The sequence below is a fragment of the Tachysurus vachellii genome, chromosome 2, assembly GCF_030014155.1.
Source record: "Tachysurus vachellii isolate PV-2020 chromosome 2, HZAU_Pvac_v1, whole genome shotgun sequence".
Lineage (NCBI taxonomy): Eukaryota > Metazoa > Chordata > Actinopteri > Siluriformes > Bagridae > Tachysurus > Tachysurus vachellii.
In genome coordinates, this window is record NC_083461.1 from 35,671,777 (window position 1) to 35,691,776 (window position 20,000).

The 20,000-nt window shown below is 40.6% G+C and overlaps 1 protein-coding gene across 1 annotated transcript in view; it reads left to right on the top strand.

Moving 5' to 3' along the window:
* adgrl3.1 (adhesion G protein-coupled receptor L3.1) overlaps positions 1 to 20,000 on the top strand; it is a 187,509-nt gene that overhangs the window by 79,366 nt on the left and 88,143 nt on the right. Inside the window, exon 6 of the mRNA XM_060864480.1 lies at positions 1 to 718. This exon is cut by the window's left edge and continues 89 nt beyond it. Coding sequence (XP_060720463.1) covers positions 1 to 718 — 718 coding nt within the window. The remainder of the gene's footprint in view (positions 719 to 20,000) is intronic.

Here is a 20,000-nt window from a genome sequence, read left to right on the forward strand (position 1 = left end):
CCTCTACAGTCGTCAAATAAAATTTACTACATGCCATGGACGCCGTATCGCACTGATACTCTCACTGAATACTCGTCCAAAGAGGATTTTATCGCAGGACGTCCCACTACTACTTATAAACTCCCGCATCGTGTCGACGGCACTGGCTTTGTCGTGTACGACGGAGCGTTGTTCTTTAACAAAGAGCGCACACGCAACATCGTCAAATTCGACTTGCGCACTCGAATCAAAAGCGGTGAGGCGATTATCGCCAATGCAAACTATCACGATACGTCTCCGTATCGCTGGGGAGGGAAGTCGGACATTGACCTGGCTACAGACGAAAACGGTCTGTGGGTGATCTACGCGACGGAGCAGAACAACGGGAAAATCGTCGTAAGCCAGCTCAATCCGTACACCCTCCGAATCGAAGGGTCCTGGGAAACAACGTACGACAAGCGCTCAGCATCCAACGCCTTTATGATCTGCGGAGTCTTGTACGTGGTAAAGAGCGTGTACGAAGACGACGATAACGAAGCGTCAGGGAATAAAATCGACTACATGTACAGCACGGAGAAGAATCGTGGGACGAACATCAACATCCCATTTCCGAACTCATACCAGTACATTGCAGCAGTGGACTACAACCCAAGAGACAATCTCCTCTATGTGTGGAACAATTACCACGTTGTGCGATACTCGCTGGATTTCGGCAACAGCGACAACCGGCTGAATTTCGGTAAGTGCTTCTTTTAACTTTTAACTTTAGCTTAATTATGTTGGCTTTGTAGAAGCCAACATTCTGTTTTCCTATTTCAGCTTAGACAAAAATTTATAAAATTTAATGCGGCCTAGGGCTTTCGAGCCACATGCACCAAATTCAGATATGTTGTAGACCCTGGTCTGAATTTTGTTGCTCTTACTTTTCTAAGCGATCCGAGTACCGGTACTTCCGGTACCGGGTCTCAAAGTGGCCTTTTTTCCCATAGACTCCCCATTATAAACTTTGGAGGTTTATAACTCGGCAAGCTTTCAAACTATCTACACCAAACTCGGCCAGCTCCTTTAGGGTGATACTCTGAATAAAATTGGTGTACCGACTGGCCTTTCGGTTGTGCCGCAGCCCCGCCCCAAAATATGCAAAATCAAAAAACTTTTTACAACATGGACATGTGACATATCAAAACACTCAGAACAATGAGGGGAACTTCCTCACGGGTATTCTGATGACGTCACGTGATGTCACGTGAAAATCAAAAATTAGCACAACATGAACATGTGACATAAAAACAGTCAGCCCAATGAGGGGAACTTCCTCAGGAGTATTCGGATGACGTCACATGCTCGTCTCAACTTGCTTCCAAATGTTTTGGCACCCTATCTTTCTGTCCACTTGCCTCCAAAAGAAACACTGACCCTTATGTCCACTCACCTCCAAAAAAGCACCGGCCTTTGCGAATACTTGCCTCGTCAAAGCCAACATCAAAGTTTTTTCGCGACGAAATTTACAAATCTAGTTTTACATTGAAGTTGTTCTGTAGCAGTATCAAGCAAACTTTTCAAATATTTCTAAATATTTTCCACAGATTTGGGTTATCATACAGTCAGCCCACTTTGATTCACGTGGATCCAACCTGAGAAGCGTTCAAGCATTTTAGCCTCAAAAAAAATAGCAAAAAAAAAAATAGCAAAATCCTGGAGGGCTGATTTATTTAATGATACTCGTCTAGAATAAAGCTACTGTTTTTATGTTGAGAACATTAATATTGTTTTACCCTAGATAAAAAAAATGACTGCGTTTAATTTTATTTTCCTCGAAGTGCTTCCGACATCCGGTGACTAGATCTCCGGTGGGCAAAGCTGAGAAAGGTTGAACCTGGTTGAACCAATGGGAGTTAAGATAGTGGAGCACACACTTGGCCTCCTTTATCTTGTACGATACGATGCAGATATACAGTACACTGCTGAATTTAATACACAAATGACAAGACATTTTTGCAAGAAAACCGATTTGGAACGCTAGTTACTCCACCCACTGAGAAAGGCTGTTCCTATGGCAACCAGTAGTAGGAATGCCTACTGGTGCCTACTTCATTGTACTGCAACTGGAGACTCACCAGTGTGTTGAACATAGCTTTAAGAAAAATAGCACATATGATATAAGACGTATAAAGTGCTTAGAGGTTTTATTTTATTAATGTATTTGTTTAGTTGATTTAAAACAACCACAGAAGATGGAAATAGAAAGACAGAGCGATGGAATGCGAGTGTTTTTTAGGTCATAAGGCCACGTCGAATTTCTTTGTAGTCAAATCAAAGTAAAGGCAGATTTAAGTAAACTAATCATTTTTAATTCGGCAAGTCGAACGTCATGAGACTTGTAGCCACACATCTGCGGTAGGAATTTCACTCATTTTCTCAGTATTTCTAATAAACAATTTTCCACACAAAACAATTCGTTATAAAAATGATCTCATGCATAATACAAAGAATATATTTATGAGATTTTGGTTTTAAGATTGAATGAGAAAAATCAGGTGGTTTTGTCTAGTCATGTAAGGGTCAGGAGTTGTAAAGGACATGACCTGTGACTGCTAAGATCTAAAGATCTGGTCGGTCTTCTCTTTTAAGATGTTGAAGGTGGAATTTTATATTCATCTTGATTTAAAACTCCAAAGGGTTGTGTGCATGCGTGTGTGTGTGTTTGTGTGGTGTGTGTCCACAGCCTCTATTTAATGACCACGCTCGCTTATTAGCATCCCGCATATCAAAGCTCCGGTGTACGTGTTGTGAGTGTATGTATGTATGTGTGTGTGGGTGTGATTAGAGTGGGAGTGTTAGCTCGCTTAGCTAATGAAGATCAGAAGATTATCTAATAGTCATATCAAAGAGAATGCTGAATATAATCACACCTGCTTTGTGCGGTTCAGATTTTAATTAGCGGCGTTTCATTAATATTAAATCCTTGCACCGGAGCTCACCTGGACTAGTTCAGGAGCACAAACACAACAGCGCTTTGAAGATCAGCAATGATACATGCATCACATTTACGGCATTTGGCAGACACCCTTATTCAGAGAGACTTACATTTACACCTTTTTTATACAACTGAGCAGTTGAGGGTTATGAGCCTTGCTCAAGGGCCCAGCAGTGGCAGCTCGAAGGTCCTGGGATTCAAATTCACAACCTTCCATACAGTAGACCAACCTCTTACCTGCTGAGCTGCTACTGTAGACCGACATGGCAGCACATTCTGTCCTGGGTACTTTTTACCTGTCAAGCTGTTGGATTCTTTTAGAGCTGTAGACCTTCTTAAATTAGTGGCCAGGCTGGACATCCTGGCAGACATTGAAGAGAATGAGAATGAGGGCACAAGCGGTGCTAGCGGAACAAAACACAGTCAGTCAGTGCTTTTGTCGAGGTTCTTGTTTATCGGAAGCTCGCTTCATCAAAAACTAGCTGTCCCCAGAAGTACCCGATCACCAGTAGGCGAGAAATTCCCGGATGATCCGCTGAGATTCGGGCACTTTGGAAATAATGGATGCTATGCTAACGCGTAAGGCAGCAGGACTGGTGTGGAATAGCTGAGTGTAAGTGACATAGGGATTAAATATTGGGGTTAAACCGTACTTGTTTTTTAACAACACCTGTGTTAACTGTTAACTCCTTGTTGCAATTATTATGACATCAGATATAGGCAGATATAGTCTGTCAAGGTAGTGTTTATACTACACACACATACTGATCAGTACGTACTGAATTAGATATAGTACGTACTGTCACAGTACACAATTTCGGACACCGTGTAGAAATACGTCCTCCACACAGGTGGAAGCAGTCTTGTCCTACCCACTCATTCACCACGACTCTTCCTCCCATTCATAGTCTGCCTTAAACCACATCCACGCTGTCATATTTATAATGTGGGGTTTTTGTACTCTGGCGCCGAGGCTGCTGTTTGTGCTTTTTGGCACTGTGTCGCAAAGGAGACCTGCAATCCAAAAACATTTAAATAGCTCACTGTGCCGAACGTCCATGCCACTGCAACAGTTCTTATAACACCTTCATGCCATAGCAGATCCATCAGGCACAAAGAGGAAGGATTTATGTTAACTCGGCTTGACTTTGCACTGCTTTGCTCAAGGCTTCTTAGCCACTAAATGATTTAAGGTAATTATAGTATATAGTATAAAATATTTCACTGTAAATGTTCCTACCTTGAATACAATGTCATTATACTGTATATTTCAGCCAAATAATAGAGGAAAGCTACAATACACCTTCCATACCCATATAACCTTGTTATGTACACCTGTGTATGCACAACTGTCCAGGTTATTAGGAACACTTGTGCCAGATCATCAGGGATTTTTACACACAACAATTTCTGGATTTCAGACATGGCAATGCCCATAATAGGCTCAGATGAGTGAAACCTTATGTGGTTTTCTGCTGTTGTAGCCCATCCACCTCAAGACTGGATGTTTTGTGTATGCTTATAAGCTTCTCTGCTCACCCGGTTTGTAAAGAATGATTATTTATGGTACTATATCCTTTCTGGCAGTTCAAACCAATCTTGTCATTCTCTTTTGATTCTCTTATTGTTTCAGCCTGCAGACCCTCCACTCATAGACCAATGTTAGACCATCAAGATAGACCCATCTTGAGTCTATTGTGGGCAGTGACCTTGACAAACAATCATCTGACCTTTTTTTAGACTTCAGCTGTACAGTTTGAGTGAGTCGAGGTCCATGAGAACCTCAGATTGAAGTGGAGCCTCATGTGGTTTTCTGCTGTTGTATCTTATCCACCTCAAGGTTTGATATGTTGTGCATAATCTAGATTCTGGAGATCTTCCTCTTGATATTGCTTTCTATCATAGCTTTTTTTGTCTTTTAATTGAGCACATATCGTCGCTGTCAGACGGAATCCTCGTATCTCCAAAACCGTTATTTTTCAGGAAATTAAAAAAATGCCGTACCTTATCTGCAGTGCACAGGGTTTAGTCCGCATTGCAGTGGATTGTCTTGCACTAAATTCCTGTCCTCAGACGAGCACCAGAACTAGCGGGGGTCATGATTTTTTTTTCTTTGAGCCCAGTGTTTTGAAGACATTTATGTCAGAAGATGTGTTGATGCGTTGCGACTCTTCTTGAGGAGAAATATGCAGCGAAGCTCTCCCACGGAGTGAGGAAGAGGTGGACAGTTGAAGTGTCCAATGGAGTTATGAGATTTGCGCTCAAGCTATTTTCAAGACTTTAGATTGGTTAATAACTTGTAAAAATAACAGACCCACGTGGGCACTGACCAATAGCATCGATATGTGAAAAAATATGAAATTGACAAAATTTGGACATACGAGGTTTCCGCCCGACAGCGACGATATGTGTTGTGACTCACCGTTAAACACCTTAATGCTTTGCACAGTACAAGGATCTGTTGCCATATCTTGTCTCCCAAGCATGGAATCTTCTGCTGATAGATCTAGATTGTTCATACAATTCGTATACAGTTTGATCTCTCTATTCTTCCCATTCTTAAACATGACAGTAAATAAAAATTAGCAACTCAAATTTCTACAAAAGCTCTTTCTCTCCAGATGAGTGTGTGTGTGTGTGTTTAAAGACTGATCCTAAATACAGTTACAGAACTACAAGCCTGACCTTTTGCTCAATTTTTCAGTATCCTAGGAATCTAGAAATAGACACCTTGTGTGACCATGACCCCGGGTGTGCAACCTAAAAAAAGACCCCCTCTACATCATGCTTGTCCTCTGGTCATTCTCATACCCCTTTTCCACTAAAAAGAACCGGGTGCTGGTTCAGAGCTAGTGCTGGTGCTGGTACAGAGCTAGTGCTGGTGCTGGTACAGAGCTAGTGCTGGTGCTGGTTCAAAGTTGGTTCCACTGGCGAACCTTCTAAGAACCGGTTTGCCTTTCCATCGGTTAGAGAGCTGTCACAGATCCGAGTCTGACGTCACTGTATACGTGTCACGTTACACGGCAACGTTAACGCAGCAGCGGCAAACACAAACACAACATCAACAATGGCGGATGTTGCTTTACTGTTAATGCTCATGGCTTTGTGAACCTACATTAACACCCAAATGCAGCGAATCCAACGTGTACGTGCAGCTCCATGTAATCTGTATAAACAGAGGTTGTAATCGAGAAAGTACGTAACATTATTTTATCATTAACACAGAAAAAATTTAGCCTTAGCATGTAGCTACTTACTATCATGTGTGCTGATAATGTATCATATCGCGGTAAAGTAAAAGTGTATTAAACATTAGTATACTTAAGGTACATTATCAAATGCGCTAACAGTAGCCCCGCCCACAGCCCCGCCCACAAGCGGTTCTTAAGTCTAGACCAGAAACGTTTTGGTGATACTTAAGAACCACTTTTCCTGGTTCAGAGCCAGTGCTTTTAGGCTGTCGAAAAAGAAAGAACTGGTTCTAAATTAGGCTCCGAACCAGCACTCAAACTGCATCGGTGGAAAAGGGGCATCAGATCCATAGTTGCAGGTATAACCTTGCCTTCTTTTGTTCTTTTAGCTCCAGTTCCACCAGGGCAGTCTCCTTCTGAACTATCGGAGGCCATATATCAAAGCTGTCATGAGGGTTTATAACACATCGTGACAGAGTAAACGTATTACACAGCTCCTACTCACATACTTTATTGAGAATGAGAAGTTTTGATCTTGCTCCTTATCGCTGATAAAACTCACTCTAAACGACGCTATTGGTCTATAATAAGGATAAGTGGATAAAAATCTCTCAATATTTTGAAACTGCTATCTATTCATGAGAGTCACTCAAACTCGCCATGGAGTCTGTAGAATCGCTCAGTCATTATTTCTCGGTCATTTGAAGTGAGTCACTCGGGTGAATAGATCTGTGTTCGTTGAGTCCTATTCAGGATCATGCAGTTTTTTTCTTTGGGTAAAGTAGTAGGTTTGGGCTGCTTGATCAAGCTGTGTATTTGAGCAAACCATGCACTTGAGCAATCCATTTAAGTCACTGATCATACTCAAGATTTTTAACTCAATTGATGCAAGACGAGAGCATCTACTGTAAACGAAACCTTCTGCCACAAAGTGACCAGTGTTTTGGACAAAATAACGGTGATGATCTAGTTCCTCCCACACCTCTCCAGTTGCTAATAGAAGGTGAGGCAGAGTGTTTTTGCTAGTCTTCTGCAATAGTACTATAACCAGACAACTTGCCGTATGATCTGTATCAACAGCCCGAATCATCTAAGACCGCGATCGCTGTCTGTACAGGAGGCAGTAATACATGAGTTCATTTGCCTTTGTAACCATGATGCAACATTCAGTCTGTAGAATCTGGGAAAGTAAAAAAAGTAAGCCCCATGATGAGCCTTGACACGTTCAGGCAGTTTCCGAAACCCAACCATGCAGCAATAATGTTTTGGATAAACAGTTGTCTGTCTCAAATTGCTTAGTCCTTTGAAGTGAGCTGCTCATATGATCAAATCTGTGCTGTTCAGTGAGTCCTAGTCAGGTTCAGGCAGTTTATTCTTTGTGTGCACTGGTAGGGTTGTGCATTTGAGTGAACTATCCATTTAACCAAGCCACAAACGCAAGAATTTCAACTCAAGTGATGCAAGACAAGAGCATCTATAGGAAGCCTTCTGTGACAAAATGACCAGTTAGTGTTTGGGGGAAAAAGACGGTAATAATCTAGTTCCTCCAACAGTTCTTCAGTTACTAATGAAAGCTAATGGAGCGTTTTTGCTAGGCTTTTGTGATCATGTATGAGTTAGACAACTTGCCTTCTGATCTACATCAGTAATACCAGTCATCTACCAACTAGTATCATGGTTACATTCAGTCTGTAGAATCTGGAAAAGGAAGATGGTGAGCTCCATGATGCTCCTTGGCTCGTTCAGGCAGTTTCTGAAACCCGACTACAGTATTTAGCAATGATGTGTTGGACAAAAAAGGTTTTCTGTCTCAAATTGCTCAGTCTTTTAAAGCGAGTCACTCAGTTGAACAAACCCGTCCTGTTCAATGAGTCCTAGTTAGGTTCGTGCAGTTTTTTTCTTCGGGTGCACTATTAAGGCTGGGCTTTGCACTAAAGCAACACACAAACTCAAACTCAAGAAAAGACTTATCTAAAGGAATCCTTTTGCCTCAAAATGACCAGTCAGCGTTTTTAGATAAAAGAAGGTTATGCTCTATTGCCTCCCACACCCCCCACACTCCAGATACTAATGGAAGGTGTTGCCGGGGCAGTTCCAGGGGCGGGGCCACAGGGCCCCTGCTGAAATCTGATTGGCCCCTGATTGGCCCCCGTTCCATCAATCGTCGACGAGAAGAGCAACCGGAGAATTTTTCACAACGATCGCAGATGCAATTTCACCCCCAAACAATTGGCGGCACTCGAGCGTTTGAAAAAGGAACGACTGCCGAAATGTATTTGCACAGTACTGAAGAAATTATTTTGTGTGCTTGAATGTACCCTGTACTTGGCCCCTGAATGTAACATGTGGCCCCTTAATGGCTCCTGTTACAGAAAAATCCTAGAACCGGCACTGGGTGTTGCAGATTTTCTAGGTTTCTGCAATGGTGTTTGAGCCAGACAGTTTGCCTTATGATCTGTCAAGTGAGAGACCCAGCTCCAGGCATCCACAAGCATCCATAACTCCCCATTGCTGCTGCTGCTGAGATGCACTCCAGCATTACTTTTAAATCTCCATTTAGAGAAATAGAAAACATCAGAGTTGGTTTCTTTATATGAAGAAGCTGTACTAAAATTCTCTGAATTCTGCACTTGTGCATGGTTGCTTTCTGTCTGAACAGCTCTTGCATTTGTCTCATGCCTGCTGCCAACACGTCCTCAATCCAACGATGTTGTAAAGTGCTCACTCTTCTCTGTTCCAGATGACTGAGCAGCCTGAGACTTCTGCCTATTTCTGACAAGGGATAGCTTACCTTTTTTCTTTCTTCTCCTAGAGGGCTTTACAGTTTGCTTTTCTCTTTGCCGGTGGTGATCACACAGCGTCAGAAGGAGGATAATGAATGATAAGCAGTATTTATATAAATCTGTAGGACTCACACATTGCAACTTAAATTATGCCACAGTTTGAGTAAGAGCTTGTCGAAGATGCTTCAATTCCAGGCAGATTAAGCAATAGTCGTTGTCCTATTGGTGTCCAAAAACAGGGCGCTGACGTTGGATGTGAAAAAATGTCAAGATCGCCAACGACACTCTGGTGGACATCGTAAATATCTTTTCAATTAGCCCACATTATGTTGTAATTTGGGGGGGCACGTGGCTTAGTGGTTAGCACGTTTGCCTCACACCTCCAGGGTTGGGGGTTCGATTCCCGCCTCCGCCTTGTGTGTGTGGAGTTTGCATGTTCTCCCCGTGCCTCGGGGGTTTCCTCCGGGTACTCCGGTTTTCTCCCCCGGTCCAAAGACATGCATGGTAGGTTGATTGGCATCTCTGGAAAATTGTCCGTAGTGTGTGTTTGTGTGAGTGAATGAGAGTGTGTGTGTGTTCCCTGCGATGGGTTGGCACTCCGTCCAGGGTGTATCCTGCCTTGATGCCCGATGACGCCTGAGATAGGCACAGGCTCCCCGTGACCCGAGGTAGTTCGGATAAGCGGTAGAAGATGAATGAATGAATGTTGTAATTTGATATCTTTTCTATTCCGAGTCGAATATCTTATCAGCACAGTTATTTCACACTTGAAGAAATGTCAGTATAGAATACCTGCTTTGTATCTTCAGGGTTGACGCTTTGATTCCCACCTACAACCTTTTTGTATGGAGTTTGCTTGTTCTTCCTGGTGCTTTGGAACCTTCTTTCAGGTTCTCTGGTCTCCATCCCATGTCCAAAGGCATGTGTTGTATGCTGTGGTGAAATAGCCTGTAGTGTGTGATTGTGTGTGATTAAGCCCTGCGATGGACTGGTACCCCGTCCTGGGGTTGTGTACCTCCAGGTTGCCTCTAGGGGGTGTGTAGTCTCCAAGTTCCCTGCGACTGTGTGTAGAATAAGTGATACAGATAACGGACGGCTGGAACTGTGACATTTTTCACTCGATTTTATGTTTTTTTTATTTTTTTATGTGATTGTGTATTTTCAGTGCAGTGCTGTGAGGAATCATGCGTTTCACAGGATGCCAAAACGGGGAAAAAACAAACAAAAAAAAAACAATCAGTCTTAAAGCAGTAACAGAAAGGGAGGATTGAGGGATTAAATTTATCCTGCCAAGTCTCGCTCTCTCACTCTTTCTTTCAGCTCTGTCACCGCTGCTGTGTCTCTGTTCTACTTTCCCTCACGCAAATGCATTAAAAAAACTTCAAAGAATAATTGGAATTAAATTTCTTCTGTCCTCCTAAGCATGACACACTCTTTCACACCTTCCTACACACACACAAACTCCTTCATTTAAAAGTACCCAGACATAAGTCTAACTTAAAAAAGTGATAGCTACTTAATCTCTTTTGCTTTAAACACAGTCTCTTACACACACACTTTTAAAGGCTTCTTGTATTCCTGATAGTAATGTAATATGCTGAGATAGGCACATAGGGTGGGTTAAGTGGAATAGCCTGTGTGCTCTGTTTTCGACGCGAGTGGCGTTCTTTCCTGCTCTTTATTAAATGAGATGATGTCTTACACTCTGTTAGAATGCCTGCTACAGCCAATTACAGCTCAGTACACGGAGAAAACTTTATTTAAACCGATCCGAACGAACGCAGAACGCACCTGGCGCTGTCAGCAGCGAGCCGCGCACACGGATCAATCGGTAACGTAACGATGAGCGCATAAACCCGAGCACACGTACACACTTGGACTGTAGAAAACGTTTCTATTTACCGCAGCACTTACACGTAGACTTGTTTTCAAAATAACGCAAGTAGTCTTTCACTGTGCTCACAACATCGATGATTTTCTGCGTTCCTTGCGTATACTGTATGCTGGTGAAATGCTAGAAGCTATTTCTGACTTGAATTTGTAAAGGCTTGAGAAACTGCCCTTGAGACCGAGCCATTGGGGGAAACCATAACAGTTACTGACCAGTGACTGCCTCTTTTCAAATTGTTTCACACACTCAAGAAAATGTTAACTACCCTCTTACTATACCAGGTTACCATACATGAGCTTACTGATGCCAGTGTTGTTGAGAGCATGTCGTTCTTCCTACACGTTACTTCAGGCCATAGGAGACTGTGGCATCGTAAATGAAGGACAAAGCAAAGGCTTTTCTGTTCCATCCTTCAGGAGCCTTTCGCAAACAATTTAATAACTTTTCTATTCTGATTGAATCGAGTCGAATATCTTATCAGCACAGGTGGCTGTCTACATTTAACTCTAATACCCTGTATGACTCCACCCTGTATGCTTCAGAGGGTTCCTTTGGGTACTCTGGAACTCCTGGGCTTCAGGGGATTTCTCCAGGTACTAAAGACAGGCATGGTACAGTAGGATGATTGTCTAAGTGTCTGAGTGTGTGTGTTTGTGCCCTGTGAGCTTGGCTTTGGGGTCATCAGCCTTGTGCCTCAAGTCCCTTGGGATAAATTCCAGGTTTCCTGTGCTTTTGTGTAGGATAATTGGTACAGAAAATGGATGAATTACAGTAGTTACCTACCACCGCTCAACACAGGTAAAAATTCACATACGAAATATCCTACAAAAAATAATTACATTCTATAACTTGGTTTCAAGATACTGTACAAAACAAAAGGTCAAGCAGCAATTGCAGGCCAGCAATGACAGCAATGACCTTACAGGAAGGAGAACTCCAGCTTGCTAACACTAGCAGTAATAGATCTATCCATCTATCCATCCACCCGTCCATATTTCCATTTTCTGTAGTGGTTCAGGGCCATGAGGAGCCTGAAACCTACCCCAGGGCACTCGAGGCACGAGGCAGGGGACACCCTGGATGGGGTGACAGAGCACAAAACATACTCACACACCACAGACAATTTAGAGATAATAATCAACCTCTAACCCATGTCTTTGGACTGGAGGAGGAAACTGGAGTACCCGGAAGAAACCGCTAAAACGCAGGGAGAACAGGCAAAATCCACACACAGGGTGGAGGCGGGAATGAAACATATAAACCCCGGAGACGCAATGCAAGTGCTCTAACCCCTAAGCCACCAGTTAGCAGAAGCGATTGCTGTGAAATGTGTGGGTGATTTGCCTTTCTGGCATGTGGATGGACGGAAAGAGTGTGGATGATTTGTGATGTGCAGGTTTTTCCTGATGAGAGGGTTGTGCAGTTGGCAGCTGAGTGGACGAGGGTGTTGTTTTCCATTTTTTTTTCTATATTCTCAAGTAAAATTCTATAAAGAACATTCTTCCCTTCCCCACTTGGCACCCCCTTTCAGGACGTAAAGGAAATATGCTTTTATAAACACTATGCGCCTGTTTTTTTTTTTTTTTTTTTTTTTTTTATAACTGAATTGAATTTCTAATGTACAGCTTTTGGATCCTTTTTTTAAAATGTTATCTGGTGATTTCACCTTGAATTACTGTTCATTTGCGTGATACGTGAAAATTCACAAGTCGGTTCAATCGGAACACCTGTAGACCTGTTTATCTATGCAATTGTTTACAGGACATCCAAGAATTTGAGTTCAAATCAAGCTCAATGTGATATCAGAGACATGGTCCGAGACGTGGCATTGTTGTTGGCTGGTTTGAATATTTTTAGAAACTGCTGATCTCTAGAAATTTTCACACACAACAGTTTCATCATCCAGTGAGTATAGATGAAAACATCTTGTTGATAAAAGATGTTGGAGGCGAATGACCAGGAAATCAAATAGCCAGTTTGCAAACCTGGTGAGCAGAAAACCATCTGGACATGCACAATACATCAAACCTTGAGGTGGATCAACTTCAACAGCAGAAGACCTCATTGAGTTTCACTCCTGTCAGCTAGGAACTGGAATCTGAGGTCACAGTTTCAGTACAAGTCCCTTACCAACCTCTCAATTTGACTCTTTCTTGAGGTTAAAGGTGCCCTTCCACACAAAACCGTTTTTACTTGTATTTTTTGATATGTGTTAGGTCCATATGTGTTTGTGTTGTGTCGTGAATTTGTAAACGAACTGCTACCTCCCCGGTCAGTTCTAGCCAACTAAAGAAATAAGGGGAGAAATCAGGTCAGTTGGAAACGCTGGTCACTCTGACGTCAGAGTGACTGAGCTCATTACTATTCATGAGCTCTCCCACTTGAGACCGCGCCCCCAGAATTTGTGTAGCTCAGTGAGTTTCCTATACAGCAAGGATGGCTGAACGTCAACGGGCTTGTGAAGAAACAATTCTGCCGCAATTCAAGGTGATTGTAAACAAATTTCTTATTGCGCTGGGTGAATGAATAGTCATGCTCTCATATCCTAGCGGTTAGCCAATCGGAGCCAAGCAGCATAGCTCATTTGAATATTCATGAGAACTGGGGCAAATCGAGTCTTCCTGCAGGCTTTCTATACCACACTAGAATGGCTTGAAACAAGGTAACCAAGGCATTATTTCCACAAAAAAATGTTACAGAGTCCACGGTAAACTTCAGACATTACCACAAAAGTAATGAAATACGTGTGGCAGGGCATCTTTAACAAAGAAACCGCAAAGCTGCGTATCCTGCAAACCCTGACTGCACTCTGACCGCTAGCACTGGAAACTCCTTCCAAAGATATTGTGTCTTTAATGTCTTTAATAATTAAAAATTAATGAATTTTATACATTCTTTCAACAGTGACATGCAGTATAAGATACAAAAACATGATAAAGTATGTTTTCTTATCTTAAAAAAAATGATAACAATCAAAAATCACTATGCTCGCCACCGTTATTCCAAAATCGATTGTTTTCTCAAAACCAGCACAGGTTTTCAAAATAGCTGAGTCAATGTCTTTTTTTCCGCAACAATATTTTTTACTCCGAACAAAAGGAACGCAGCCAACACGTGCTCAGCATATGCAGGAACATCTTTAAGATGTGTAGAAAAGCTTCCCATGTGGCTACCGCATGGAGGCTGAGAAAATGCCAAGAGTCTGCAAATCTGTCACTACTACAGGCTACTTTGAAGAAAAATTCTAAAATACGTTTTATTTGCACATGTTATACATTTCCATATGGGATTTTTTTTTATGTCAGGAAAGAAAAACAAGAAAGAAGACTGAGTTGGTGAAAAAAGAAAAAAGGAAGTCTATGAGTTGGTGCCTCAGACTGTATATATTGTATATATAGTTTGACAAGTGTGGAAATATCCTAAAAACAGAAACACGATATGGCATGAATTGATCTCTTACTTCGATCGTGTATAAATTTGACAACAACCTTAATACCCACCAGTCCATGCAAGTCATTTCTTCCTTATAAAAGTAAGAAAAAACATAAATTATGGATGAAACAAAAGACGGCACAGACAACAAACACATAAACAAGGAAACGTAATAGGAGAAAATTAACCAGCTAATCAGCAGGAGTGAGCGATCAGTGCTGGAGATGATGGGTAATGCGGTTTGGTGTCATTTCCACTGACTTGATTCCACCTCGGGGGGCACGGTGGCTTAGCGGTTAGCACGTTCGCCTCACACCTCCAGGGTTGGGGGTTCGATTCCCGCCTCCGCCTTGTGTGTGTGGAGTTTGCATGTTCTCCCCGTGCCTCAGGGGTTTCCTCCGGGTACTCCGGTTTCCTCCCCCGGTCCAAAGACATGCATGGTAGGTTGATTGGCATCTCTGGAAAATTGTCCGTAGTGTGTGATTGTGTGAGTGAATGAGAGTGTGTGTGTGTGTGCCCTGTGATGGGTTGGCACTCCGTCCAGGGTGTATCCTGCCTTGATGCCCGATGACGCCTGAGATAGGCACAGGCTCCCTGTGACCCGAGGTAGTTTGGATAAGCGGTACAAAAAGAATGAGTGAGTGAGTGAGAGTGATTCCACCTCTAGAACATTTGTGTTTGTGTGGAACGTATGTGTTTGTTTACTTCACCGTGCGTGTCTTAAATTTGACCCTGAAAAAGTGTATGGCTTGGTGTTGTTTAATAAGTAAAAAGAACACAATTGTTGAAAAAAGTCATACACTGGGTGCTAATAATGCGCTTTGTTTTCTTCCTGTAAAGAAAAGAAATGATTTGTAATGTAACGAATTTGAATAATGGTTTAGATAAGAAATTATTTACGTCTTTCAGCAACAATCTTTAAAGTGAGCATGAGAATGAAGCCAGTGATCTTGTTAAAATGATTAAATGGTTTTAAGATAAACTCTAATGAAAAAGGGAAGATTAAACTGATCGGCTAGATAGGTGAAACTTTGTGAGTCACTCTAGCACTTAAGTTTAGTGACAGTACTGGACGGGGAATAATGAAGCTACTGTAGAACACGTGGCTTAATCAGCCATAAATAGCCAGGAAGAAACATCCTTTAATGGGATGCCAATCAAAGTGGTATTTCCTGTCAAAACATAGATGCCAGAACATACAAACATGCATGTACACACACACACACACACACACACGCGCGCACACACACACGCGCACACACACACACACACACACACACACACACACACACAGTCCTTTATCTCCACCTACATTGTGTCTGAGTGGGTTGTAAAGTGATGACAATCTGGGGACACGCAGGAGTAAAGCAGAGCAGAGAGCAAAAAGAGATGGAGAGATTGGCTTCAAGATGAAAGCCTGGCCTGTTGTTTAATGGCTGCGCCGTGCAAGTGGGAGCAGAGGTAGAGGAAGTGATCGGAGATGAAGGGGGGGCAAAAAAGCGAGATTAGTCACCGTAGAACGATCCGAGTTGTGCTTCAGTAGCGCTTTACACAGTCGACTTCAGAAATAGAAACAGGAAACGATTTCATCTGGCACACCGGCCCTTTAAAATCACCAGTGCATTTAGCACTGCTCGAGAGCAGACGGGTGGCAGGGGCGGGGGAGAGAGACGGAGCGAGAGAGGAAAAAAAGAGAGAGAGTGAGACAGAAAAAGCAACATGACGAGATGAGATGGGAAACATAGATCATAATAAGCTGCTGCGCTGGACATGAATATAGCCTAATGAAGGAGAACTGTCTATTCCTTACGGCTGTTAAAGAGGCTTTTCATTTATTATACTTCTGCCCCCGTCATCACGCTCAAGTGCCGGTTTGTAGAAACTTCACGCCACGAAGCTGTGACGTTACACAAGCTGCTCCTATTTTACCACGTTTGACTTTACAGACTTGACTTTGAATTGAACGCTTCTTTCATTTTCACCCAAATTTTACTTAAAAATTTCTTTCACACTTCAGTCTCTTTGATCTTTATTTCACGTAGAAGCTGGTTATAAATACGATTAAACAATTAAGCTAGCTTTAAAACATCTGCTGTGTAAAACACTGGATGGCAATTTTTGGTGTTTATTTACACCAGTACTGACATTGAAATGAATAATTTCATAATTTTATTCTATTTAATTCCACATATTCTGTTATATACTGTATAATCTTTTAAAAGAAATATTTTATTGGTTTTCTTATTGTTATATGATATAACAGTAGAGTGCTCAGGGGATGGCGTACATATTTTTACGTAGGATTTTTCCATTGACATTTTTATGAATTAATGCAGAAAATAACAAACTTTGTGCCTAAGAAAAATGTACGATTAATAAACATGATCCTTCATAAGGATCCACTGTGTTCTTTTCGGGGATAAATCTGAATGAATAAGGTTAGAGTTAAAAGTTCGTAAGATTGTGTTATTAGTATAAACAAATTTAATGTCCAACACAACCTCTGTACTCCTGTTTAGCAGCCACCAGACTTTAAAAAAATCATGTCTGGGCTTTTACTGATTTACTTTATGTTGTAGAATAAAACTTAAAATAAAAATAGCTTGAGCTTGTGTTAACCACAGACATGATTTTAGGCATTTAACCAATTTTAACCAACACATTTTTAAACCACATTCTAAGTGGAGAAGACTGGGTGTCATTTCAGAATCTGCTGCACTGCTGTGATTCTGCCTACCTTTATTCACCTCTCATTGTTGGACAAACTCTCTTTTATGTGTCCTTATCTACAACAATATTGAAGTCTCTTTAGATCATTAAGTCTCTTATACATCTTTGAAAAAACCGTATGCCTTCTGGAGTTGCCCTGGTAATTCTTAAAACATTTCTAAAACATTGCTTTCTTGCCCAATGCAACCCAATGCCTCCAAACATTTTCAAATCTGTAAATATATCCAACATTTCCTTCTAAATGGAAATGTTCTTTAAAAATTAAAAATCTCTGATGTAGTAGTTACTATGTATTTAATAGCAGTTACTCACTAATCTGTAGCACCTACTGAGTAATTTGTAACAGTAAAAAGTAAGAGTATATTTTAGTTACTGTGTAATTTTTAGTTGTTACTGAGAAATTTGTAGTTACTGAGTAATTTGTAGTTGTTACTGAGAAATATGTAGTTATTGAATAATTTGTAGTTGTTACTGAGAAATTTGTAGTTACTGAATAATTTGTAGTTGTTACTGAGAAATTTGTAGTTATTGAGTAAATTGTAGTTGAGGAGCAATTTGTAGTTGTTAATGAGTAAATTGTAGTTATTGAGTACATTATAGTTACTGAGTGATTTGTAGTTGTTACTGTGTAAATTGTAGTATTTACAGAATAATTTGTAGTTATTAAGTAAATTGTAGTTGTTACTGAGAAATTTGTAGTTATTGAGTAAATTGTAGTTACTGAGTGATTTGTAGTTGTTACTGAGTAAATTGTAGTTGCTGCTGAGTAATTTGTAGTTGCTACCGAGCAAATTGTAGTTACTGAGTAATTTGTAGTTCCTACTGAGTAATTTGTAGTTACTGAGTAATTTGTAGTTATTGAGTAATTTTTGAGTAGTTTTTAGTAGTTACTGAGTGATTTGTAGTAGTTACTGAGTTAATGAATAATTTTCAGTTACTGATTGGTACTGCATAATTTTTACTTACTGAGTGATTTGTAGTTGTTACTGAGCAATTTCTAGTTGTTGCTGAGTAATCTCTAGTTGTTACTGAGTCATTTTTAGTTGTTACTGGGTAATTTGTAGTTACTGAGTAATTTATAGTTGTTACTCAGCAAATTGTAGTTGCTGCTGAGTAATTTGTAGTTACTAAGTAATTTATATTTTTTACTGAGCAAATTGTAGTTACTGAGTAATTTGTAGTTACTGAGTAATTTGTAGTTGTTACTGAGTAATTTGTAGTTACCAAATAATTTGTAGTTACTGAGTAATTTGTAGTTGTTACTGAGTAATTTGTAGTTGTTTGCTGAGTAATTTGTACTTGTTACTGAGCAAATTGTAGTTACTGAGTAATTTGTAGTTACTAAGTAATTTGTAGTTGTTACTGAGTAATTTGTAGTTGTTACTGAGCAAATTGTAGTTATTGAGTAATTTGTAGTTGCTGAGTTATTTTTTTAGTTGTTACTGAGTAAATTAGCAGTAGCTACTGAGTTTATTGAGTGATGCGTAGTTGTTACTAAGTAAATTAGCAATAGCTACTGAGTATTTTAGTAGCAGTTATTGAGTAACTGAGTAGTTACTGAGTGATTTGTAATTGTTACTGTAAACTTTGTAAAGTAAATGTTTTCGATGTTTCCCTCTAAATGAAAAAAACGAAATAAAAAAATGAAATTAAAAAAATGAGTGTGTCTTTGGAAGAAACCTTGAGAGGAAGAATCGAAAGGGAACCCATCCTCAATGGGTGAACACATGTAATTATAAAATAATAGGACATTTCATGACCTTAGGATTCTGAAGTTCTGGGTTAAGTATAACTGGGAGCTAGATCGTGAAAATACAAAGGTCATGACTTTCCTCTAAATATTTTAGTCATAATATACAATGGTGCTACGTGGCAGTATTTGGTCTTATTTGGGATTGATTTATATTGAAGCTAGCACGTTATTTTGATTTTCTCTCTTGACATTTAAACATAAAAGAAATGAAAGATCTGCACTTGACACTTTGCCTGATTTGCCAACGTGGTGTCATGAGTGGGATTATTTTTCATGTGGATCTGATAGGAAAACAGATGTTGAGGTTAGAAGGAAAAAAAAGGGATCACATTTTTTGTATAAAATAAATCTCTTATTTAATTATTAAAATTTAATTGATTTGTCCTCCTTTTCTTTAACAGCATTTGAATTCTTCACATTTGGATGCAAGCTCATTGTTGACTGTTTAATTGTACGTCTAAATTAGATAAGCACACAAGCATGCTCATGAATCTAGCTGACATTCTGTACTATTCTTTCACCCACGCCTCTTCTCTTCTCCTTATTCATGATCCCTCTTTCAGACTGTCCCTGTAGCAACCGAGCCTTTCTCCCTTCCCAAAACACATTAATAGCGAGAGAGAGAAAGAGGGTGTGGGGATGGGGGGTTATGTGGATCTCCCTGGATTTACGTTCTCTTTTTCTGCATTAGATTGGAGGAGGTTCAGCCATGGACAGTTGACGAATTGAAGTACTTGTTAATCGAGTTAACAGTTAATCGATTTGAAAAATACAACTAAAATTTTGTTAATTGATTTTCATTGAACTGAATCATAAGAAAAACAGTCTGATAGAAAACTAGTTACCTTTTTTTCTTTTTTTTTGGTTTTGGTTTATTTGAATCATTAAGAATCATGGAGTTATTTCATTACAGTGGCACATCATGGTTGTGGGATATATTACGCAGCAAGTGAACGGTCTTGAATTTGTGGTGTTGGAAGTAAGAAAAAGGGCAAGTATTGGAATATCAAGCATCAGTGACTTTGACAAGTGACAAATTGTGATATCTAGATGACTGGGAGCATCAAAGCATCTCCAAAAACAGTAGGTCTTGGGTGATGTTCCTGGTATGCAGTGATTAGTACTTACCAAACAGTGGTCCAATGAAGGACAACTGGTGAACCCAGTGATAAGATCATTGGTACCCAAGGCTCACTGATGTGTGTGGGAAGCGAAGGCTAGATCTGGTCCCACTTATCCCACAGTAGAACTTATGGTGGCTCTG